The sequence below is a fragment of the Oncorhynchus kisutch genome, linkage group LG10 (genome assembly GCF_002021735.2).
Source record: "Oncorhynchus kisutch isolate 150728-3 linkage group LG10, Okis_V2, whole genome shotgun sequence".
Classification (NCBI taxonomy): domain Eukaryota; kingdom Metazoa; phylum Chordata; class Actinopteri; order Salmoniformes; family Salmonidae; genus Oncorhynchus; species Oncorhynchus kisutch.
Genome location: NC_034183.2, coordinates 27,919,440 through 27,945,311, shown reverse-complemented (window position 1 = coordinate 27,945,311; position 25,872 = coordinate 27,919,440). Strand labels below are relative to the sequence as shown.

Below are 25,872 nucleotides of genomic sequence, written 5' to 3'. Positions count from 1 at the left end.
TTTACTAGTCTAAGGTCTTGCACAACACAATAATCACGAGATAGTTTCCTAACAGGTAAAATTGGTGTGTTTACATGGTGAATTCAGGGAGGGAACCAGAGCACCTCTTTCCACTAGGGACTATGAATGGGAATGATACTGTTTTTGGCTTCTTTGCTAAGAGGGAATGACCACAACTTTTTTGGAATGACCACAACTGGTGCAGCTCCTTTAATGCTTCCAATGTCAGTCTTCGATTTAGACCGCAGTTCTTCAGGTATGTCCTTCAGCCAATCAATGTGTGAATTATCTTGTACTACCACAGGCATGGTTTCAACAGGAATTGTCTTGGGGTTGTCATCGCAGTAGCCCAGTATGGGGAATAGAAGGTAGCTGTTGAAGCTGACCACTTTCCTTCCCCTTCCCAGACCATCCAATGGGTTGCTTACATCACTTTCTTCATCCAAATACCCACATATTTCCATTGTGTTCCAGGAGCTTTTGATAAGCTATAATGGGGAACACAGCCATGGACATCATACAAACTCATCTTAGTATCCGTCAACAACACTCCAGCTGCTACGAAGTCTTCTCCTCTGTATATCCCACACGTGGTTATCTCAACTTTCTCTTTTTGTTTCGACCATCTCTGTTGGCATTCAGGGTCTTCTTTATATGAGGGAACAGCTGCAGTACAATGTAGGTATTCAGACACTTCCCAGTTACCATGCAACGGGGAAGAGAGAGATTGCTCTCTCAGCTGTCCCTCAACATGTTGATCATTCAGGTGCCAAGTATAGTAACAGTTCATCAGGCACAGGAATATTCCATTTTCTCTCGATCCCAATGACAACCCTTCTTCAGTGCAGGCAACAGATAAATTCATTTTAAACATCAAATCTCTTCCGAATAAATTCACTGGGCAGGCAGAGGAGTACAGGAATCTGTGTCTCCATTTACCCTCTCCTCACTCCATGTCCAGGGGAAAAGTCAAACATTATTCAGAGGGAATTCTAGACACTCCAACTGTGTGCATTGTTTTCTTTGAGGGGGAACCAGACAGGGCAGACAATTTCAACACTGAGACCGCAGCCCCAGTGTCCACCAAAAATTGAATTTTATGTTTATTAACAAAAATATCAATAAGGGTTTTTTGGGTTGACAAAGTGGTCAATTTTAGCATTTGACAGGTTTGTTCTGGTTCTTCATCATTGTTTTCTTCACTAGTTTCTTCTTCTGTTTCCTCTTCATCCTATGGTTGATAGCCCCCTCATCCACCAAATGGGTTGTCCACCTGCACGCCCACAGGTGGGGACGGACACTTTTCTTGGCCTTCTCCTACTCCAGGACAATGTGTTGAAAGATGCCCTACCATTCCACAGTTGTAGCAGCTCCAGTCTCGCCCTCTGTCAGCTCCAGCAGGGGCCCCTCGGCCCCTACCTCTTCCTCTGACTTCCACGGTTGCCATCATTTTCTCTATATCCTCTTCCTCCTCCCGAGTAGTACATCAGCTGTGCCTTCTTCAGTCTGTCCAATCTAAGTTTCCTTTTCCTTCAACTGTCTTTCCGCATGGGAGATATATGGCATTACGTAAGACAGTGGTTTTGTTTCCCATGCAATACAAGTTGTAGTTACTTCAGATCTTGTCTCAGGCCTGTCACCAGAGCATGGCACAATAGGCTGCTGTATGAGTCTTGGTCAGGCATCAGGGCTGAGTGTTGGAGGAAGACTGTCTCTATTATTTCCATGTAGTCACTCAATTTTTCATCAGTTCCCTGTTTGGTGGAATGGATTTTCTGCCAGTCTGTGCATTTGGGGAAAGCAGCATTTTATAGCAATAAAAACTGTATCCAGCTGATCACCACGATCAGCAACTGGTACATCGCGGTCCTACATGTGTACATGTATATACATGTGTTTATAGTCCTTCTTTTTAATTTTCAAGCAGCTGTGGAGTTTTTCTTCAATTTCTCTGGTGGTGGGGTTGTACATGGAAATTATTGCTTTCACCTCTTCCTCAAAGCATCCTTTCATCCACAGCATCCTTTGCTGGGTCAATGACATCGCCCACTGTTGCTTTTATTTCGTCAACATCCCACGGTTTCTCCATTTCCAACATCCCACCTACATTGGGGTTGGGGTAACGTATTATTGGAAACTTTCCCTCAAGCTTATTTTGCATGCATTTCGTTGAACTCAAAAGCTCCCAATATTTCTTTGGTTCGACAAATTTGGAGAGACCCACTCGGTGAAACAGGTTCCTAGAGTGGACCACACAAAATATTCTATAACTATAGGTAAGCACTCGGCTTACCGTCTTTACAAGTGGCCACTTGTGTTTTGTGCAGTCCGTTCCAAGAATCCCATTCACAGCTGCAGATTTCCACCCTCTCTGGTCCCTTTTCGCCACTCCTGGCAAGCTCGCCATTTATGTCATAGAAATATTCAGTCAATCATATTTCACAAATACCGGAGCATTTTGGGGGCTTTTCTGCTTTGTCCTTCGTTGCTGTCCTCGCTGCTGCTCCTTTTATCTTCGTCTTGGCTACTATCTTCTTCATTACTCCTGCTTCACTCCTTAATTTGCTTATTGTTTCTCTACATTCTTATTTTCTCTTACATTTCTCCAGTTCTTTTCTGAGCTCTTCAAGCTCCTCTTCTTCTCTCTCCTCCTCTGTTCCTCTCTGCTTGTTCGCTCTGGTCCTTGTTTTTGCTGGTAGCTTTCTGTCTTCCGCACCTTCTGCAGCTCCTCCAACAGCTCCTAATCCCACGGCTCCTCCACCTGGCACAGATCCAACCCCAAATGGGTTATGAGGGGGTGGGAGTCCACCATCTCCGTCTGCTGATGGAGGATTTGGCAGTGTCGGATACAAGGGGTCCACGTGAAAGCGTTCCCCTCAGAGAAAGGCCAGTCAGGCTTCTTTTTCTCTTCTTCTACTTTCTTCTCCATTTCCACTTGCTTTACCATCAGTCCTCTTACAGCTTTATCCTCTGCATTTTCTGCTTCTCTCTCCCACTTTCTGAAATCGGCCCACTTCACTTTGACTTTCTTGTGTTTTCTTTCAAGTTGGCCTCTCACAGACTCCAGTCTTTCTGTGCTCAGTGTCCCATCAAGAGGGAAATGTCCATCTGTTCATTTTGTCCAGTCTTCTGTTTGGTTCGGTACCCCCCTACCAATTTGTTTTGACATTGCACTACACAGGCCTTTTGGTTCCCAGCACGGATCCTCCATCCTACTCTTACGATTTTCCTTTCCCATACTTAAACCCTTTGTTGAACTCTTTAAAAAAAAAACGTCCAGTTTAACACGTCATCCCACACTCACACAACTCTCATATTGGGGCTAAACCCCTGTTCAGTTAATTCAGCACACAATACTCTCATCCGCATTCACTTAGTACTATTCCCAAACACACTCAGTAATCTCCCTTATTAGTTGTCGTTACCTCCTATGCATACTTATGTATCTTCTGCGGTTCCTCTACAGTCTCCATAGTTGCCATAGTTGCCATAGTTTGCACTGTATCTATTGTCCCTGTGCATCTATAGTCCCTGAGCATCTATAGTCCCTGAGCATCTATAGTCCCTATAGCATCCATAGTCCCTGAGCATCTATAGTCCCAATAGCATCCATAGTCCCTATAGTTATAGCATTGTGTCACGCCCTGATCTGTTTCACCTGTTCCTGTGATTGTCTCCACCCCCTCCAGGTGTTGCTTGTTTTCCCCAGTGTATTTATCCATGTGTTTCCTGTCTCTCTGTGCCAGTTCGTCTTGTACGTTAGTCAAGTCAACCAGCGTTTTTTTGCTAGTCTTCCAGGTTTTGACCCCTGCCTGACTGGACTACTTTCCCGCCTGCCCTGACGTTGAATCTGCCTGCCCTTCGGTACCTTTTGGACTCTGAACTGGTTTTGACCCTTTTTGCCTGTCCACGACCATTCTCTTGCCTTCCCCTATTGGATTATTAAATATTGTAAGACTCCAACCATCTGCCTCCTGTGTCTGCATCTGGGTCTCGGCTTGTGTCATGATACTATGGTCCCTGTAGCATCTATAGTCATTCAGCATCTACAGGCCCTCAGTATCCATAGTTTGTATAGTCATAAATGCTATAGTCTTGCCGCTTTGAATACATATAGAATAGCACCTTGTGCACCTTATGCTATTCCCAGTGGTTCTCGACAATATAGACACTTCTCATAAACGCCTAAAATAACACTTTGTGCTATTATCAGCGGTTTTCAGACCACGTAGACACTTCTTATATAAATGCCTACAGACAATTGTCAGTGGGGCCCCTCCTGCCCTCACTCTAGCCTTCTCCTAGGGCTAGCTCTAGCCTTCTTCTAAGACTAGTAGTACTCTCTTCTACAACTTTATGCTCAGTTTTATTGAATTTATCATGTTTATTTAATTCAAATTAATTTAAATTCACTAGAAGTGTCCCTCAGAGGTTCGCGGATCAGGTATCTTTCCCCGGGCAGCTCGCAGTAAAAGTCTGGTCTGGCGGATCCACGTCGTCTTTGGTCAGACGGGAATTTCCCTTGCACTGGAATGCTCCACAGGTGGAGTCACTGATCCAGTTTGTGACGCCAAAATTGTGGTGGAAATTCAACACCAGGGACACCTGAAGTCAATCTTAAATGAATCACTCTTAATTATCAGCAAGCTGGAGAGTTACAACAAACTCTTCACACCATACAGGTCTATCAGAAACTCCGCTAGGGCAGTCCCAGCAGTTGTCTTATATACGGCTATACACAGACAAGTTATAATTGCATGATTTTGCATAATTCATTCATCATTACCGGTGACTGACCAATACCTCACGAGGCTTTCTCTCTACAAGTTGAGACCTTGAAACTAAGATACCTTGGTTGTTCCCATAGCCACATTCTGGGCGTACTGCCATGTTGCCTATCAGTGATATTGAGGAATCCTCCATATATGATCAGTCTGTCACCTACCACCTGCATGAACCCATATAATTGGTTATTAGAAAAGTAGCATTGATTTGACACAAACATAACATTTCCCTCACACTCCCCATGTAACTTAGAATTACTTCACGTGTGTCTATGTTTGCATGCATGAATATGTGTCAGTTACAATTACCTCTGGCATGTGTGTCTATTGTCTACTTTGCCGGCACTCATGTTCAATTTTCCTCCGTGCAGCAGTGCTGCCTGGTCCAGGTGTGTCTGTGTTGGTTTACTGAACAGGTGTAGAGCTGCTTCACTCTCAGTACTCTGCTTTACTCCATGTCTATACGGATCCTGATACACTGAGACAAGTCTGATTGGACTGTTCCTTTGAATCTGATATCAATAACCTTATAAAACCTAATAGAGGCCTACACACACACACACACCTCCTATATTCGTCTGCATCCCTCTCTTCGTCTACCTCCTCTTTTGGTTTGAATTCTTCCACCTCTCTCTGTCAGTAATTAATGGGTTGTGTGTGTACAGAGTACAGAGGTGTCATTCACCCCAAACATCTGGGAGGCACAAACTACGTGGGGATGGCTGGTCCATAGTGGTCCGTTATTTTTCAAACACCTGAACTTTTTCTAGAGCCATAATCATTATGCTTAATTCTGTCCAAAAGAAGTATATTTTTCTGCATTTGTTTTACCCCTTTTTTCTCCCCAATTTCGTGGTATCCAATTGTCTCATCACTGCAACTCCCGCACAGACTCGGGAGAGGCGAAGGTCGAGAGCCATGCGTCCTCCGAAACACAACCCAACCAAGCCGCACTGCTTCTTGACACAACGCACATCCAACCCGGAAGCCATCCGCACTGGAGGAAACCCCGTACACCTGGCGACCTGGTCAGCGTGCACTGCGCAATGGCCGCCACAGGAGTCGCTAGTGCACGATGAGACATGGATATCCCTGCCGGCCAAACCCTCCCTAACCCGGACGACGCTGGGCCAATTGTGCGGCCGGCTGCGACAGAGCCTGGGCTCGAACCCAGAATCTCTTAGACCACTGCGCCACCCGGGAGGGCCTAGTTTTCTGCATTTCTAAGCATACTTCTTGAGTGGTCAGTATCCTCCTAACTGGTGGTAAAAATAAACAATAACATAGAAATGCTTCTCTGCTAAAATCTGGGTAAAAGATTGAAAGGAATGTGAGTCTTATTCAGTACATTTAGTTATTGCTTGCTTTACAGAAGTCTGCCAACCTTGCCAGCGGGCAAGTCAGCTAAGATAGTTAGACAAGCTAACTTGCTTGATAGCCTGAAATGGCTTCTTGGTATCTAGTTATGAGGTTGGGAACCTATCTGGGCTAAAGCCAACTTCATAAAATTGCTATGTGGCTAGTAGTATTACAGAGAAAAAATATGAGTTAATTTTTATAGGACAAATCTGAAGGAGCACGTGCCCCCTATGTTCACGACACCTCTATGTGTGTATATTACTGGGTTGTGTGTGTATATTACTGGGTCGTGTGTGTATATTACTGGGTCGTGTGTGTATATTACTGGGTCGTGTGTGTATATTACTGGGTCGTGTGTGTATATTACTGGGTCGTGTGTTTATATTACTGGGTCGTGTTTATATTACCGGGTCGTGTGTGTATATTACTGGGTCGTGTGTATATATTACTGGGTTGTGTGTGTATATTACTGGGTTGTGTGTGTATATTACTGGGTTGTGTGTATATTTTACTGGGTTGTGTGTGTATATTACTGGGTTGTGTGTATATATTACTGGGTTGTGTGTATATTTTACTGGGTTGTGTGTGTATATTACTGGGTTGTGTGTGTATATTACTGGGTTGTGTGTGTATATATTACTGGGTTGTGTGTTAGGAAGCAGCTTGATCTTATGCTTCTCTCACAGGATAATGAATTTCTTCTGACTCTGTCCCCTGGGGACTACACTCTCACACTCTCCTGTATGTGTGTGTGTGACTTACAGATTCCTGCTCTAGCACTCACTCATACAATTCCCTTCGACCAGAGAGGAAAGACTCGTGAATTCCCCCTGAGCAAATGCCTAGGCTTTAGCCCAGTGTGCTAACACGGTCAACCAAGGTTAGAACCCAGTCATTCACACTTACGTTACAACGGCAAACCACACTAGACCAGTTTTACCTCAAAACCCATTCATTTGTAGGTTGTCAGGTTCTAAGATGTACATTCTAGTATATAAAATATGTTCTTTGGCTAGTTCAATAAATGATTTGTATAAAACTACACATTTCTATGATTTCACAAAGATCTTTGACACTAAAATACAACACAATACCATTCCTTCAGGGAGACATAAAACTCATTTAAATGAACTTGATGGCCACATGACCACAAAAACACATTGCAACAGGTGGTGATGGATGGACAAGACAGTGTAAATAAAGCAGGTGACATACAGGACACAGTGCTTACACACTGTCTACCCAGAGAACCAAAATGGGAATAAGTCAAGAGGTATGAGTACTTTCTGAAGGACATTCTTACATGGTTTGTATCAGGGTGACCAAGACATTTCCTCAATTTTGTTAGAATGTTATTTATATGTTCCCAGTTTTGATCAATCAAGGAGGTGAATTTCACACGTTAAGTGTTATCTTACTGTTGAGGAATTTGGCTGTACAACAATCCATGTAGAAAAACACTATATATGGCCATTCTTTGTAATCACATGAGCATGTATTAGACCAACACCACTGAGATGGGACAAACAACTTATCACTGACTTCCAGGTTGTGGTCTTTGGAAAGAGAGGATAACTCAATCTAGTCTTTTATATACTGTAAAGTTGAGATGTTTTGACTTTTATATTCCCTACAAACGTGAAATCCTGTTAAATGATTGGTTGTCAGTTTCAGTGAGGTGTGTATAGATCTGCATATGCACTAAGATATGTAGCCATAGTTTGAACAATCATTTGTTGAATCTCTTCTGTTATTGGTAATGGTGAGAGGTTAGCATGTGTTGGGGGGTATGATCGCTAACTTTCTCACTCATCATTATTCACAATTCATTCAGGATTATCCGTAATCATGGTAGAATGTAAATCAATGTAGAAGTGTCGAGAAATATATTCTAAATCATCTTAAACCCAACCAAAAACAAACTGCAAATGCATCCAACAAGTTTGTAGAGTCACAAGCTTGATGTAGTCATTGCGTGATAGGAATATGGGACAAAATACTACACGTTTGACTACTTTACTTTAGAGGTGTCAATCTTTAGGGCCGGGATGTCAATTTAGATTTTGAATTTATTTATTTTATACAGTCATTACTGCTCATCTTTATCAGGGGAGTCAATCATTTTGGACCTCACTGTATATACTCATTAGGCCATTGAGTGCAGCATGTCCCCACTTGAAATCTTCCAATTAAAACAGGATACTATCTCTATGTATTCACACTATACACTCAAAGCATCTCCCTGTACCCTCTTACACGCAGTAAACAGAACCGCTACCCGAAACCTTTTTGCAGCAATTCCACAGAAGCAGGTGACAACTGCAATTTTACAAGACCTTACAAACATCAGTCAATTAGCAATCAAGGAGCTACAATCACTGACTGGAACTAGGCCTGGGGTTGGGGCTGGGAAGACAGGGGGCGAGGGTAGTGGCCCGGGGGTTAGAGGTGGGTAGCAGTGTCTAGGGTCAGGGCTGGAGGTGAGCCTGTGGCTGAGGAGGCTAGCAGGGCAGTAGCCAGTCCCCCTGGGTGTGGAGCCCTTCTGTGGTCTGACGTTGGGGTCTGGGACAGAGCTTGTGGTTTCAGGCTCTTCCCCGCCTCTCCCTCCAGGTCCCTAGTAGCATCCAGCAGAACTTTGACACTCTGAGCGAAGACAGCTCTGGGGTCTGTAGCAGGGAGGGCAGGACAGGAACATCTCTCCCTCAACTCCAGGTACTGGGGAGAGGGAGAGAGAGAGGTTATAGTGGAAACGTATGAAAGCAGCGTGTGGCAGTGGCATGTTTTCCTTCTGGAGTCAATTTACGCACCGGTGCGTCAATCAAAGTAACGCAATATTTTTAATTTTGTCTGTTTAATCTAGAGATTTCTGTGTTTTTGCATTGGATGAGTCTCAAGCCACCGCATCCGCCAATGTCGCACTTCTGCACCTGCGGTGAAAGGTGGCAGAGTTGGAGCGGTATTTGTCAGACCATGAGATATCGGTCTTCACTCTACGGAATGGGGAGACTCTCACGAACACAATGGTGGTCTCTACGACCCCCACAAGCGTCAGGGGACTCTTCTGAAGTTGGTACCGTCGATGGACCAACTTCTGTTTGTAGCGTCCGAACCGTTTGGGCTACAAACTACTGTGACCCCACTGTGTTCTCCGTTTTGCTCTTACGACCCTCGCAAGTTTCACGGGACTAATCTGAAGGTAACCGGTACCAGTTTAAAAAACGTATGGAAGTATGAATGTAGTTTTGTGCCGACCCAAAGAAGGGGTTAGCTAAACGATATATAATAATATGACCATCTTAAAAAATGATACAAGTCACCCCCCCACTGAAAATGAACAATGGTCAGAGACGATAGTACGGCCACAAGATTCTTTGAAGGGACATTTTGGCCGTCCATTAATCAGGTGTGTTCTCTCCTACACACACGGTGGATGTGAGTAAATCCATCCCTAAACTGTACGGATCCAGATCACTACTTCTACAGGTCAATGTCCCAGTCTGGGATTCAACAGGAGGGCTCAGTAGCATGCCAACTGTCTGTGTGTGTGTGTGCATGTAACCCTGTGTGACACACAGGAGTGTATTTACCCTTGAGTGTGTCTGTTTTAGCAGGAGAGGAACAGATGGAGAAAACACTAATTGTCCATCAGACGAGAGTTTGTGTGCTACTGTGCCTGTGAGGATATATGGGTGTGTGGTGTGCATACTGTGTGTGTGTGTGTGTCTTGTGTTTGTATGTACGTACCCTACATGACCAAAAGTATATGGACACCTGCTCGTCGAACATCTCATTCAAAATCATTCGCATTAATATAGAGTTGGTCCCCCCTTTGGTGCTATAACAGCCTCCACTCTTCTGGGAAGGCTTTCCACTAGATGCTGGAACATTGCTGGGGGGACTTGCTTCTATTCAGCCACAAGAACATTAGTGAGGTCGGGCACTGATGTAGGGAGATGAGGCCTGGCTCGCAGTCGGCGGTCAAATTCATCCCAAAGGTGTTCAATGGGGTTGAGGTCAGGGCTCTGTGCAGGCCAGTCATGTTCTTCCACACCAATCTCGACAAACCATTTCTGTACGTACCTCGCTTTGTGCACAGGGGCATTGTCATGCTGAAACATTTGAGGCCTTCCCCAAATCGTTGCCACAAAGTTGGAAGCACAGAATCGTCTAGAATGCCGTTGTATGCTGTAGCGTTGAGATTTCCTTTCACTTGACCTAAGGGGCCTAACCATGAAAAACAGCCCCAGACCATTATTCCTCCCCCACCAAACTTCATAGTTGGCACTACGCATTTGAGCAGGTAAGAGTTCTCCTGGCATCCAGCAAATCCAGATTTGTCCGTCAGACTGCCAGATGGTGAAGCGTGATTCATCACTCCAGAGAACGCGTTCCCACTGCTCCAGTCCAATGACGGTGAGCTTTACGCCACTCTTAGGGCCACACACATGAAGGCCGACCATGTCGACGTGGGTTCGATTCCGTCCCACGCCCTTCAGGCACAAATAACTAAATTCCCCCGATTGACTTGATTTGCTTACACATTTCAAATATGGGGAGACCAGGGATAATTTATCCCCCAATCTTGATAAGAAATGACCATACCAGACACTTTTGGATAACATAAATAGGAAACAAATAAAATAATAACAGTAAGATTCACCAACATGAGTTTCCATTCATACAAAGTGTCAGGTAAATTGCCACAGTAGATTAAATGATGAAATACTTTATTTCCGATGCTTGTCAAATAGATAAATCGCCCGTAGTCTGTTCAAAAAGTTGTTCCGATGATAAGATGAACCAGAGGCCGAACATATCTTGAAAGACTTTGGTTGCAAGCAGGACTAAGGAGGTAACACCAACGTCATCTTTTAGGGAGCGGTAATGAGGAGACCAACAATGGTTGTAATTGAGATAAGCTGTGCAGGTGAATTTAGCACGTATTGATGGTTTAATGAGACATCAGCTGGTAATCTAGTGCCATCGATGGTTGCAATAATCCAATAGGCTACATTCTGTGGGCTACCCGTTAGCCTATCCATTGTCACACTGTGTTTCCCTGGCTGAGTAGGTGAGCTGATTTGGGCCTACTGTAGAACAATAAACTTTCCTCCAGTGTGGATGCTCGTCCATGTTTTATAGATGATGTATCGTTTGTAAATATATACAGAAAAAAATATAAACATAACATGTAAAATGTTGGTCCCATGTTTCATGAGCTAAAATATAAGATCCGAGGAATGTTCCATATACAAAAAAAAAGCGTATTTTTCTCATATTTTGTGTACAAATATGTTTACATCCCTGTTGGTGAGCATTTCTCCTTTTGCCCAGATAATCCATCCACCTGACAGGTGTGGTATATCAAGAAGCTGATTAAACAGCATGATCATTACACAGGCACCTTGTGCTGGGGACAATATTAGGTCACTAAAATGTTCTGTATTGTCACACAACACTATGGCACAAATGTCTCAAGTTTTGAGGGAGCGTGCAATTGGCATGCTGACTGCAGGAATGTCCACCAGAGCTGTTGCCAGATCATTTAATGTTAATATCTCTACCATAAGCCGCCTCCAACGTCATCTTGAAAACATTTAAATAAAAGCAATTAACATGTGGGACTAATGCAGGTTCAGATTGGTCACTATATCTCCCAGCACTGGGCGCCAACTCATGAGGCTCGGAGCTGGAGCGCGCTGCTTAGACCACTGTGCTATGGCCTTTCACAACGCTCTCGTAGGCACTAAGAATACTAATGATACATAGTCTCGTCGTTTTAATTATCTTGTTTTAAGCCTTCCCTAAACCATAGTCCTAACCTTAACCACTCGCAATGAATGCCTAAACTGTTAACCTTTTGAGTTGTTTCTGTCTTAACCCTGTAACCGCGCAGAATTAACACGGTAGAAAACGTGGAATGAATGTGTAAAAAACAGACCTTCATGCATGAGTTAAAGGGCAGTGGGCAGGATCCATGTAGACTCTGTGTCCCGGGAAACACTGAGGAAACCATACATTTTTTCTGCCCATTGCTTGCCTTCAACATTTAATAAAACAATTGATAAAAATAAAAAAATCTAAAATAAAGATTTCCCCTAATGAAAACTGCATCTACCTCTACAATAAGAAGTCACACGAGACATGCTGTAGCCTGCATGTAGCCTACATAAGAAGTCACACGAGACATGCTGTAGCCTGCATGTAGCCTACATAAGAAGTCACACGAGACATGCTGTAGCCTGCATGTAGCCTACATAAGAAGTCACACGAGACATAAGGTCTAAGGTAGGTACGGTGTGCGTTGTATACAAAACAAACGCCTTTAGCTGCCCCCTGGCGGTGAGTCTAAATATTTATTCAGATATTAAAATCCCATTGCTGCAGGATTATTTTCCTCCTGCGACGAATGGGGTCAAATTAGGCTCCTACATCTGTAGGTGTCTCGTTAGACTAGACTCCCAGCTCAACCCTACAAGCTCTGATGGAGTTCTCCTCCTAGACCACAGTCTTCAGGCCATGTGATGTGCTTCTGTACATTAGCAACACCAGGAAGTCACGTGGACTATTCTAACTGCCTGCGGTGTGAGACCAGGTATAGCAGACTCATCGGTCGTGTGCATACCACCAACACACAGCCATCATATCTGATCAGACTGCAGGAATGACTTAATGACAAGATTGACATCATATAGGAAGGGAAAGAGGGATAACTAGTCAGTTGTTGGAACGAACGCATTCAACTGAAATGTGTCGTCCGCATTTAACCCAATCCCTCTGAATATAGACCCTTGGCGACAGTGTATACTGGTGTATGTGGACGAGTCTCTCTCCCCTGCATGCTTGCTACCTGTGGGACCAGCCGGTCCAGCTGTGCCACTCTGTTCCTGTGAGAGGGGTGTGTGGAGAGCCACTCTGGTACTGTAGGTTCTCCTCTCAGCTGGTCACTGATCTCCATCTGCTGCCAGAACACTGGCCCTGCCCGCACATCAGCACATGCCTGGAGGGAGAGACAGACTGGGTTACACACACCCTGGGCGCCTGTATGGTTGTCACGGAAACGATACATTACTACAGCATCCAGAACAGGTTGACGGTTAGAAGAGTGGGAGAAATTCTATATTTGACAACACCGCCATCTAGTGCACTGTAGGCAGCTGTAAGTTTAGTCAGCATATACAGAAGGGTCAGGAGGCAAGAGTGAGACAGAGCTACTGTCCTATCCTGTACCTTGGCAGCCAGCTGGAGTCCAACCTGATCAGCTTCTGCCTCCAACTTCCTGCTATAAGGACGATCAAACAAGAACTGAGAGAGAGAGAGAGACACAGAGAGAGAGACAGAGAGAGAAAGACACAGAGAGAGAGAGACACAGAGAGAGAGAGAGACACACATGGAGAGAGACAGAGAGAGAGACACATACACAGGGAGAGAGAGAGACACAGAGATTAGTTAAACATATCTTTCACCACATGAAAAGTCCTGATATGTGTCCGTTACCTGTATGAGCTTAGTCTGTATCCACTGTCCCAGTACAGCCAGGCTGTCTCGAGGACACACGGCCCAGATGGCTGTTAGCAGGATCAGAGACAGGAAGTCTACCACATGAGACATACTGGCCTGCTCTGCCTGGAGGGAGGAAGGGAGGGAAGGAGAGAAGAGAGAAAAAAGTAGGGAGGGGAGAGAGAAAGTAGAAAAGCAATACATAAATAATTCTCTGTAAGTGTATTGATTGTTCCCACCTATTTCATCTGAACTTTAAATTCAGACCTAATATGGAGATTACATTAGGAAATGGTGAATCTAACAGCAGACACCCAGGGCGAGACTGGAACTGATGAATCCATATTCATTTTCATCATCTAATTAAACTGTCCTGTATTGGAGGGTAAATACAGGTCTCAGAGGAAAGGATCAGAAACTACGCCAAACATTTCTCTCAGAGCAAGAGCCATATCCGATTAGAACAGTCAGCTGTTCTGAGTTCATTGAAAAGGGATGAGACTCTCCTTAAAACAGCTGTACCCTCAGTCCAGAAACAACATGAGCGTCTAAGACATCTAAAGGACACTCTGTCTGTGAGCTTCTTAGAACTAGTGACTGATGATATAACCCCACTGCAATTAATGACATCCTCTCTGCAGACCTGCGACAGATCTGAGCTGTAGGTCAGGTGAGGTGATGTGGATGAGCAAGAGGAGGAGACCAGTAGTACTGTAGCATGACTGAAGCTGATGAGTCACTCGGCACGGAACAGGACACGACTCTATGTAGCCCCCAGGCAAGCAACGAGCAAACACACACAGTCTTGTATAACTAACCTTGTGAGGACACACTATTCAGTCCTATTCAAAATCCTCACATACGTATACTAGAGACAGACAGAAAGGCCTGGCTGTATACTCAGTGTTCCAGCACTAGAGAGAGACAGACAGAAAGGCCTGGCTGTATACTCAGTGTCCCACTACTAGAGAGAGACAGACAGAAAGGCCTGGCTGTATACTCAGTGTCCCACTACTAGAGAGAGACAGACAGAAAGGCCTGGCTGTATACTCAGTGTCCCACTACTAGAGAGAGACAGACAGAAAGGCCTGGCTGTATACTCAGTGTCCCATCACTAGAGACAGACAGAAAGGCTGTATACTCAGTGTCCCATCACTAGAGACAGACGGAAAGGCTGTATACTCAGTGTCCCATCACTAGAGACAGACAGAAAGGCTGTATACTCAGTGTCCCATCACTAGAGACAGACAGAAAGGCTGTATACTCAGTGTCCCATCACTAGAGACAGACAGAAAGGCTGTATACTCAGTGTCCCATCACTAGAAAGAGACAGACAGAAAGGCCTGGCTGTATACTCAGTGTCCCATCACTAGAGACAGACAGAAAGGCTGTATACTCAGTGTCCCATCACTAGAGAGAGACAGACAGAAAGGCTGTATACTCAGTGTCCCATCACTAGAGACAGACAGAAAGGCTGTATACTCAGTGTCCCATCACTAGAGACAGACAGAAAGGCTGTATACTCAGTGTCCCATCACTAGAGACAGACAGAAAGGCTGTATACTCAGTGTCCCATCACTAGAGAGAGACAGACAGAAAGGCCTGGCTGTATACTCAGTGTTCCATCACTAGAGACAGACAGAAATGCCTGGCTGTATACTCAGTGTCCCATCACTAGAGAGAGACAGACAGAAAGGCCTGGCTGTATACTCAGTGTCCCATCACTAGAGACAGACAGAAAGGCTGTATACTCAGTGTCCCATCACTAGAGAGAGACAGACAGAAAGGCCTGGCTGTATACTCAGTGTCCCACAACTAGAGAGAGACAGACAGAAAGGCCTGGCTGTATACTCAGTGTCCCATCACTAGAGACAGACAGAAAGGCCTGGCTGTATACTCAGTGTCCCATCACTAGAGACAGACAGACAGAAAGGCTGTATACTCAGTGTTCCATCACTAGAGACAGACAGAAATGCCTGGCTGTATACTCAGTGTCCCATCACTAGAGAGAGACAGACAGAAAGGCCTGGCTGTATACTCAGTGTCCCATCACTAGAGACAGACAGAAAGGCTGTATACTCAGTGTCCCATCACTAGAGAGAGACAGACAGAAAGGCCTGGCTGTATACTCAGTGTCCCATCACTAGAGACAGACAGAAAGGCCTGGCTGTATACTCAGTGTCCCATCACTAGAGACAGACAGACAGAAAGGCTGTATACTCAGTGTTCCATCACTAGAGAGAGACAGACAGAAAGGCTGTATACTCAGTGTCCCATCACTAGAGAGAGACAGACAGAAAGGCCTGGCTGTATACTCAGTGTCCCATCACTAGAGAGAGACAGACAGAAAGGCCTGGCTGTATACTCAGTGTCCCATCACTAGAGACAGACAGACAGAAAGGCTGTATACTCAGTGTTCCATCACTAGAGAGAGACAGACAGAAAGGCTGTATACTCAGTGTCCCACAACTAGAGAGAGACAGACAGAAAGGCCTGGCTGTATACTCAGTGTCCCATCACTAGAGAGAGACAGACAGAAAGGCCTGGCTGTATACTCAGTGTCCCATCACTAGAGAGAGACAGACAGAAAGGCCTGGCTGTATACTCAGTGTCCCATCACTAGAGACAGACAGACAGAAAGGCTGTATACTCAGTGTTCCATCACTAGAGAGAGACAGACAGAAAGGCTGTATACTCACAGAGTGTCCCATCACTGCGTGGGCCATCTCATGTCCCAGGATGAAGGTGAGCTGGTGAACATCTGCAACGGCCTCCAACATCCCAGTGAACATAAACACCTTTCCATTCTAGAGGAGAGAGACAGGTATCATACAAACAGTCCACTTACTGTTTGGATCTGCATGTTTTGAACTGGACTGGGAATAAAAACAAACAAGTCTCTCTCACACACACACACACCAGGGGTTGGGACTCACAGGCAGTACGAAAGCGTTGATGGTAGGGCTGTCGACCAAGTGGACTCTCCATGGAACAGAGGAGACCTCTGGGATGTCTTTGTTTCTCTGGGCCAGGTGCTCCACCACTCTCTCCACCACCTGGTGACGAGGGTCCTTCTCTGGAACCATCAACTCAGCAAATTCCTCCATGTACTGGGTAGAACACACACAGTTAAATCAACATCCTCCATGTACTGGGTAGAACACACACACACAGTTAAATCAACATCCTCCATGTACTGGGTAGAACACACACACACAGTTAAATCAACATCCTCCATGTACTGGGTAGAACACACACACACAGTTAAATCAACATCCTCCATGTACTGGGTAGAACACACACACACAGTTAAATCAACATCCTCCATGTACTGGGTAGAACACACACAGTTAAATCAACATCCTCCATGTACTGGGTAGAACACACACACACAGTTAAATCAACATCCTCCATGTACTGGGTAGAACACACACACACAGTTAAATCAACATCCTCCATGCACTGAGGACACAAACAAGAGTCAGTTACTGAACTACTATTATATTATCATTAAGCAATAAGGCCCGGGGGGGTGTGGTATATGGACAACGGCTGTTCCTCTGCACATCGCAATGCGGAGTGCTTGGATACAGGCCTTAGCCGTATTGCTATTATAAACTGGTTACCAATGTAATTAGAACAGTATATACGGTCTGATACACCACGGCTTTCAGCCAATCAGCATTCAGGGCTCGAACCACCAGGTTTATAATATATCATATATGAAATCATAATTTCCTAAAAACAGGTTCATCTGAATGGTTGAAAATGATCATCTTATTAGATTGAATATGGCCCACAAGGTTAACAGCATCTCTCCTCACCCCCTCTGTCCACAGAACTGCAGGTATTGTTAGCAGAAAACAGGATTCCCCCATTATGGTAAATGGAATACATTTTTCAAGACAATTATGATACCAATAATTGCTTCTAATACACCAAATATATGTCCTTGAACCGCACACAGAAGAAGTTAAGGATCATTTGTTGCTAATGGTTGCCTGCAGTAACCCAGTCAGCCTTCAACTTGAGTTACTCAATGAGAGAGGGTGGTACTGGGCTTGCCTGAAACATCACTTCCTGGAGTAGCTCAAACCGTGCATGTTACGTCTCCATGAGACCTTATCTTAACAGACTTCATTTGTCTTCAACGCGCTATTGAGTCTTCACAAAGGAATGAATGGTGTCAAGTGATGGATGGCCATTGATATATACAGTTATTGGTCTCACCCCATCTCCTGTCACTGTAGCCAGCTCCATGTAGTTCTCTCTACTGAACACTAGGAGGCGTGTGCGTCCCGTGATGGGCGATTCGTCCAGATGAGTCAGGAAGAAACTTGCCATGATCACCATAGCAACCATACCCCCGGCCACCAGCTGCCAACGGCGACGCCAGACCTTCTGACGCACGAGCTGCTGCTTATTGGGCGGGAGGGCCCACCACCACTTCCTGATACTCCTAGAGGAGAGGGGAGACCAAAAACACCATGTAGCACTACTAGAGACAGAGACACCAAAAACACCATGTAGCACTACTAGAGACAGAGACACCAAAAACACCATGTAGCACTACTAGAGACAGGGACACCAAAAACACAATGTAGCACGACTAGAGACAGAGACACCAAAAACACAATGTAGCACTACTAGAGACAGAGACACCAAAAACACTATGTAGCACGACTAGAGACAGAGACACCAAAAACACCATGTAGCACTACTAGAGACAGAGACACCAAAAACACCATGTAGCACTACTAGAGACAGAGACACCAAAAACACAATGTAGCACTACTAGAGACAGAGACACCAAAAACACAATGTAGCACTACTAGAGACAGAGACACCAAAAACACCATGTAGCACTACTAGAGACAGAGACACCAAAAACACCATGTAGCACTACTAGAGACAGACACCAAAAACACCATGTAGCACTACTAGAGACAGAGACACCAAAAACACAATGTAGCACTACTAGAGACAGAGACACCAAAAACACCATGTAGCACTACTAGAGACAGAGACACCAAAAACACCATGTAGCACTACTAGAGACAGAGACACCAAAAACACAATGTAGCACTAGTAGAGACAGAGACACCAAAAACACAATGTAGCACAACTAGAGACAGAGACACCATGTAGCACTACTAGAGACAGAGACACCATGTAGCACTACTAAAGAGAGACACCATGTTGCACTACTAGAGACAGAGACACCAAAAACACCATGTAGCACTACTAGAGACAGAGACACCAAAAACACAATGTAGCACTACTAGAGACAGACACCAAAAACACCATGTAGCACTACTAGACAGAGACACCAAAAACACCATGTAGCACTACTAGAGACAGAGACACCATGTAACACTACTAGAGACACCATGAAGCACTACTAGAGACAGAGACACCATGAAGCACTACTAGAGACAGACCATGAAGCACTACTAGAGACAGAGACCATGAAGCACTACTAGAGACAGAGACCATGAAGCACTACTAGAGACAGAGACACCATGAAGCACTACTAGAGACAGAGACACCATGAAGCACTACTAGAGACAGAGACACCATGAAGCACTACTAGAGACAGAGACACCATGAAGCACTACTAGAGACAGAGACACCATGAAGCACTACTAGAGACAGAGACACCATGAAGCACTACTAGAGACAGAGACACCATGAAGCACTACTAGAGACAGAGACACCATGAAGCACTACTAGAGACAGAGACACCATGAAGCACTACTAGAGACAGAGACACCATGAAGCACTACTAGAGACAGAGACACCATGAAGCACTACTAGAGACAGAGACACCATGAAGCACTACTAGAGACAGACACCAAAAACACCATGTAGCAGCAACGTCTATCTTACCATCATAAACCGTATCAATGTACTGTGCATTCGGAAAGTATTCAGACCCCTTCACCTTTTCCACATTTTGTTACATTATAGCATGATTCTAAAATGCATCAACTACATTTTTCCCTCATCAATCTTCACACAATACCCCATAATGACAAAGCGAAAAAAGTGGTTTAGACATTTTTGCAAACCTAAAAATAGAAAACAGATATACCTTATTTACATAAGTATTCAGACCCTTTGTTATGAGACTCTAAATTGAGCTCAGGTGCATCCTGTTTCCATTAATCATCTTGAGATGTTTCTACAACTTGATTGCAGTCCACCTGTGGTCAATTCAATTGATTGGACATGATTTGGATAGGCACACACCTGCCAATATAATGTCCCACAGTTGACAGTGCTTATCAGAGCAAAAACAAAGCCATGAGGTTGAAGGACTTGCCTGTAGAGCTCCAAGACAGGATTGCGTCAAGGCACAGATCTGGGAAAGTGTACCAAAAAATTTCTGCAGCATTGAAGGTCTCCAAGAACACAGTGCCTCCATCAATCTGAAATGGAAGAAGTTTGGAACCAGCAAGAATCTTCGTAGAGCTGGCCCCCCTGCCAAACTGAACAATCGGGGGAGAAGGGCCTTGACCAAGAACCCGATGGTCACTCTGGCAGAGCTCCAGAGTTCCTCTATGGAGATGGTTGTCCTTCTAGAAGGTTCTTCCATCTCTGCAGCACTCCACCAATCAGGCCTTTATGGTAGAATGGCCAGACAGAAGCCACTCAGCAAAAGGCACATGACAGCCTGCTTAGAGATTGCCGAAAGGCACCTAAAGGACTCTCAGACCATGAGAAACAAGATTCTCTGGTCTGATGAAACCAAAATGTAACTCTTTGGCCTGAATGCCAAGCATCACGTCTGGAGGAAACCAGGCACCGCATGGTGGTGGCAGCATCATGCTGTGGGGATGTTTTTCAGCGGCAGGGACTGGGAGACTAGTCAGGATCGAGGGAAAGATTAACGGAGTAAAGCACAGAGAGACCTGCTCCAGAGCACTCAGGACCGCAGACTGGGGCGAAGGTTCACCTTCCAACAGGACAACAACCCTAAGCACACAGTCAAGACAACATAGGAGTGGCTTCGGGACAAGTCTCTGAATTTCCTTGAGTGGCACAACCAGAGCCCAGACTTGAAACCGATCAAACATTTCTGGTGAGACCAGAAGATAGCTGTGCACCAACACTCCCCATCCAACCTGGCAGAGTTTGAGAGGATCTGCAGAGAAGAATGGGAGAAACTCCCCAAATACAGGTGTGCCAAGCTTGTAGCGTCAGACACAAGGCTGTAATCGCTGCCAAAGGTGCTACAACACTCAAGTACTTACTTAGTAAAGGGCCTGAATACTTATGTAAATGTGATACATTTTTATTTTTATACATTTGCAAAAATGTCAAAACCTTTTTGGGATTCGTCATTATGGGGTGTTATGTGTAGATTGATGAGGAGGGAAAAAACATCCATCCATTTTAGAATAAGGCTGTGATGTAATAAAAAGTAGAAAAAGTGAAAGGGTCTGAATACTTTGAATGCGTTGTAGATGGACTGAGACGACACTCGGACGACGTGTATCTTACCTGCCCAGTATAATAGCCACTATCTTCTGCAGGGGTTTGAGTACCAGCCATATGAGAGGCGCAGGCAGGGCGCGGTGAGGAGCAGAGGTATGGAAGAAGTTCTGTCCATGCTTAGGCAGCCATATAACAGGGAGACAGTGGACAGCAGGGTCAGGTCTAGGTGTCCCCACTGGGAAAAGTACTGTTCTTACATTCTCAGATGAGAAAAGTTGTCTCTGAGATGAAGATGGCCTCAATTGAAGTTGACAAACAGAGTCTGTGGTTTCGGGCTGCCGTAGAATCCGACATGTGTTGGTTGAGTAGAGTTCTGTTGAAGGTAATGTCCTCCTGGTTGTTGATTGTCTCTGTCGGCAATGGGAGGTTTGAAAGCTTCTAGTCAGGTAGGCAGGTAGGCAACGGTGTTGGTTCCTCATGAGACGGACACAGAACAACTCCATGGTTCCTGAATGAGAAGATACCACTTCCTGAAACGCCCAGGTGACAGCCTATGGAAGAACAGTCCTTGACTATGGAAGCCCATTCCCACCACCCCAAAAGATTTAAATGTAAAAGCGATGTTCCTGCTGTAGCGGAGACTGCATTCACAGTAAACTCAGAAACGCTTGAGCTTTACTAATTGAACAGAGCCTTAAAATGGCGATACTAATGTAATTAATTGTTGTTGGGTTTTTTTTAAACTGAGCTGAAATCCCTCTGTATTTCCAGGCTAGGGGGGTTAGTGGCTCGGGAGGTTAACTTTGGCATGTTGAAGAATTTTTGATTAAAGTTTGGTATGTGTGTTTGGCTGACTTTTGAGAAGCCTTCTCCCACATCAATAAAACTTAAATGCATAACGTGTGTAGAAAAGGCTGGATGTTATTTTACACTTCTATGTTTATTTTCAAGCAAAGGTCTACCCAAGCCCCCACCAAAATATGCCCGAAGCACCATAAAACCACTGCTACCAAGAAGCAAAAGGCTAAAACACAGCACAAGCCACCATGTAATGACGGTGAGGACGGCCCTTCACAACATAAGCAAACCCCTTATTCTCATTCTTGAACAATTGGGAAAGGTATTTTATCTGTACCAAGAATTTCCATGATGTATTTTACTGCAGAGAATCTTGAGCCCTCATGCTCCGAGGACAGGTCAAGTGGGAGACTGAGGTCTCCTGCCTCTTCAGATAAGATCCCCCTCACCAAAGCGCTGCAAAGGCACAGGTCCTTTTCCTATGCCGGAAGCAAGTATGACAACTATTTTTTATGATATTGAAATTAGGCTGTAATATTTGGAAGTAAAAAAATAAAATAAACGACTTTAACAATACATTTTTGTTGCTGTGACCTTTTAGATTGGTGACCTTTTAACGGACAGTCGACAAGTCCGGTTAAGGAATTCGACTTCAACCTGAATGAGACGGAAGAATTATTACTAAAGATGGAAGAGCAGCTAATGGAGAATGATTTCTGAAAATACATGGTGAGAAATGAAATGTTCCATTGGTATGAATTGAATGACATTATATTGGAATGCAGTACTAAATGGAAGATTCCAGTACATGTGGAATGCATTAGTGTCTTTTTGTTAAATGAGATATCTCAGATCTCAAAGCTGGGGGGGGGGGGGGAAGACATCCCAGACCAGGTGAAGAGAGCAATGCACTGAAACTATTACCATATGTTTCACTTCTTTAAATTAGGTCATGGTGTGTTGCTTGTACGGTACATAGTTTGTGTTCTATACAGAACCCTGACAAACAAGCCTCATGTCAACGATGAATATGAAAGGAAACAAGGGGATGAGCGCCTTTGAGGACTCTACCCTTTGCAGCATCATTATATGTACAGTGGAGGCCAAATCATGACATTTTACATGACAATGGAATGCTTTCTCTAGCTAATATTTGTTTCCCCACTTTACATCAAGTGTGAGTCTTGGCGAATCAAAGGCTACAGAGGCAGAAATACTACAGGCGATGTCAACCTGCCTGAAATATGCACCTGACCACAAGGGGGGCAGTGGAAGGGCATGAAATCGTTCTTAATTAAGAAGTTAAAAGCATCCAAGCCTGTTACAACAGTGCCTTTTTTTAAAGCATCTATTTTGTGGTGCAATACGTTTATTTAAACCGTTCTTGACTTTCGTAACACACGTTTTTACATGGACAAAGGTTTACACAATGATGTTCCAAATTACAGCTCTAATTGCGTTACACAGAATGACAATAGCCAACAGTAGTATAGACTATGTCTGGAAGATACAATTGTACTCATGGTGCAAAGTGTATTATACATCAGTGCTTTTCAAGGGTGTGCAACATCAAAAAGGTCTTAGTTGATACCGTTTGTTTCCCTATTCTTAGCTCAGGCTCTTATCCTTATTTAATGTAAAGAAGCCTACGTCACAAAACGGCTAATACTTCTCAACACAATTCATGGATTGGCGATAATCCCTGTTGAATTCATGGTGTGTTTTGGCCAAATCCAATCACAATGTGGTCTCAACCTCACGCCAATGTCGACATTTATTTGATTATTAGAGGAGTATAGTTTTCAAACTCGACAGTACCGAAATTAAAAAATAACTGTTGGCTTGAGTGGGTGAATAAAAATTGAAATCTCATTGATCAACGTCTGATCAGACTGAAGCACAGATGAACTGTGCAAAGGTAGACAGATCTTGTGGCAAATCAGTCTAAACAAAGCTAATTTGTTGTCCATCTTTTCAATGTTTATGTGGCAACATTTCAATTAAACCAAATCAAAAGTGCTGGGACAATTACTGACCTCTGCAACATAACGACACATGGACATTGTCACACAATGCTACAAAAAAAACAATCCTATTATGATGTTGCTTAACATTTTGCGATAGTCAACCATTTTTGATCATGATTCAACATTTTTATATAGTATATCAAACTTTTGACTCACGCGTCCCAATGTTGAAATAGTATACATTTTTACATCGTAAGTCAACATTTTGATTTGAGTATCTCGAAATTGATAGCATCGACAAAAGAAATTGTGGCGGGAATGGGCTTCCATAAGTGACATATCGAGTTCAACTGACATTTGTTTGCAATTGCCAGTAGTTTCCCTGAGATTACCACCTTTTAACTGTGGGTTTATTAATATCTAGTAATGTGGGTAACAGATTCAATGTCATGTCATTGCAGTCTTGCCTAACGTCGTTACTTAGCTAACTGATCTGAAGCAATGCACCGATAAAGATAGAACGTGTAAACACGTTAAAGTTGCCTTTGTATGATCGACACTCTCTTAAAACACCCGAGTTCGTCTTGGAGACTCCAGTTTGAGAAATAAATTCGGATTTACCTTTATTCATTTACTTTGACGGTCCTCTGCAAGTCAAACACATAGGAACTGTCTTGTGCGTCTAAAATAATAATCCCCCCTGCAACTGCATGCTCTAAGACAATGTTCCGAGAATGACTGTCTCCTCAAAAATGACATTCTCCAGACAGCGTCATGTTTCAAACTGAAATGACATGCACATTTTAATAACGACAGTGATATAGCATACAATTTTCTGTTTTTCAAATGTGCAAACCCAAACATTTAAATGTTTGACTTTCAACCCTTTTATTTGAAAGGTGGATTGGTATAACCTACAATTCATATGCTATGAAAAATAACATTTGTGATATTGCTACATCACTTGTTCGAGCAACGGTTTTGTTAATTCAATACAGCATAAAGCCATATAAAACAGTAGGCACACTTGATTTAGCTAAACCCTGTGCAACCACAGGCCGGCAGTTTTCCCTTTTGGAGAAAAAAAAACTCCACATAGCGCAGCAGTTGAGATTACCCTTATTCATGACTCCTATTCCATTTTATTACATTGAGCCTTTAGCCTTGTGAGGCAAATTCCCCAACGCTGTCCAAATGCTGCCTAAACGCAAATTACACCTCGCACGGAATAATGTTGAGCAAATATTTAGAACTTAACTTTCATATGAACGAGACAGAACTTGGAGGCTGTACTTCAGTCAGTGAAACTTTGCTAAACTGCGTTCAGTAATCGTATCTTTCGTATTTTATGGATTCTGTCTCGCTGTTACTGAAAGTTGAGTTCCAAATGTTTCCAAAACCGTATTGCAAGGAATATTAACATTTCTAAATGTTAAAACAGATAGTCGGGAATGTAGTTCACATGGAGCCAGCTGTACTCCATACCATCAGCTGAGAACCCAAGATGGGGACTGGATGTAAGCCCCCTTGTGTTCTCGAGAACTGCAGTCGAGCTAAATCAAGTACGCCTACTAATAAACCTAAAACACTAAGAACTGGATGCATAAAGAAACCTATTAGATTCAGAATAGATAATCATGACCAGTCAACAACACAGAACCAAACCGTATTGGATGTGAGATCTCTTCTTTAGCTTGGTGTGAGTTAATAGTTTTGATATTAGGCGTTTCTAAATTATCAGTTGGAGAGACCGATTCATTCTCCCAGTTTTCCTGTGTTCCTGTGTCTCCTGTTAAGCTGACGTTGATTGGCTGAGCGAAGGGGAAGGCATGGGCGTTGATTGGCTCTGGGGAGCCAGAGGTTCCGCTCTCATCCTGGTCTCTGGGTTGCTCGGAAACAAAGTGAGACTGGAAGAGAGCATGGATCTGGGAAAGGAAGGGACCTCCCTCCTCTGGCAGGGGCTCCAGATATCTCCCTAAAGATGCCATCATCTAAAGAGAGATACAGAGGGTGAGACAGGAAGG

General features: G+C 44.0%; 2 protein-coding genes across 6 annotated transcripts in view; both read right to left on the bottom strand.

The window, feature by feature from the left end:
• Window positions 1–7,243: 7,243 nt before the first annotated feature.
• On the bottom strand, window positions 7,244–24,640 carry oma1 (OMA1 zinc metallopeptidase). 4 transcript variants are annotated; one of them, XM_031833437.1, is made up of 11 exons: window positions 24,470–24,559; window positions 22,476–22,538; window positions 22,219–22,360; window positions 21,150–21,591; window positions 17,874–18,102; window positions 16,580–16,753; window positions 16,343–16,450; window positions 13,641–13,769; window positions 13,374–13,448; window positions 12,994–13,143; window positions 7,244–8,858 (listed from the first exon to the last, which is right to left on the bottom strand). In XM_031833437.1, exons 3-11 carry the CDS (start codon window positions 22,229–22,231, stop codon window positions 8,586–8,588), a joined length of 1,593 nt encoding a protein of 530 aa, XP_031689297.1. In that variant the 5' UTR covers window positions 22,232–22,360; window positions 22,476–22,538; window positions 24,470–24,559; the 3' UTR covers window positions 7,244–8,585. The 4 variants fall into 4 exon arrangements, with proteins under 4 accessions (XP_031689297.1, XP_031689296.1, XP_031689298.1 ...); XM_031833436.1 differs by having other exon boundaries at window positions 22,219–22,538; XM_031833438.1 differs by lacking the exons at window positions 22,219–22,360; window positions 22,476–22,538 and having other exon boundaries at window positions 24,470–24,640.
• LOC109897995 (histone H2A deubiquitinase MYSM1) overlaps window positions 24,621–25,872 on the bottom strand; it is a 31,161-nt gene continuing 29,909 nt past the window's right edge. For both annotated transcript variants that reach the window (XM_020492715.2, XM_031833434.1), the window contains exon 16: window positions 24,621–25,839. In XM_020492715.2, the coding sequence (XP_020348304.1) occupies window positions 25,471–25,839 (369 nt within the window). In that variant the 3' untranslated portion in view covers window positions 24,621–25,470. The remainder of the gene's footprint in view (window positions 25,840–25,872) is intronic.

Coding starts and splice junctions, on each gene's coding strand:
- oma1 (XM_031833436.1), bottom strand. Junction 16,754..17,873: donor CTACAGTGACAGGAGATGGG/GTGAGACCAATA, acceptor TGTTCTACCCAG/TACATGGAGGAATTTGCTGA. Junction 8,859..12,993: donor TGGACCGGCTGGTCCCACAG/GTAGCAAGCATG, acceptor CCCTCTCCCCAG/TACCTGGAGTTGAGGGAGAG.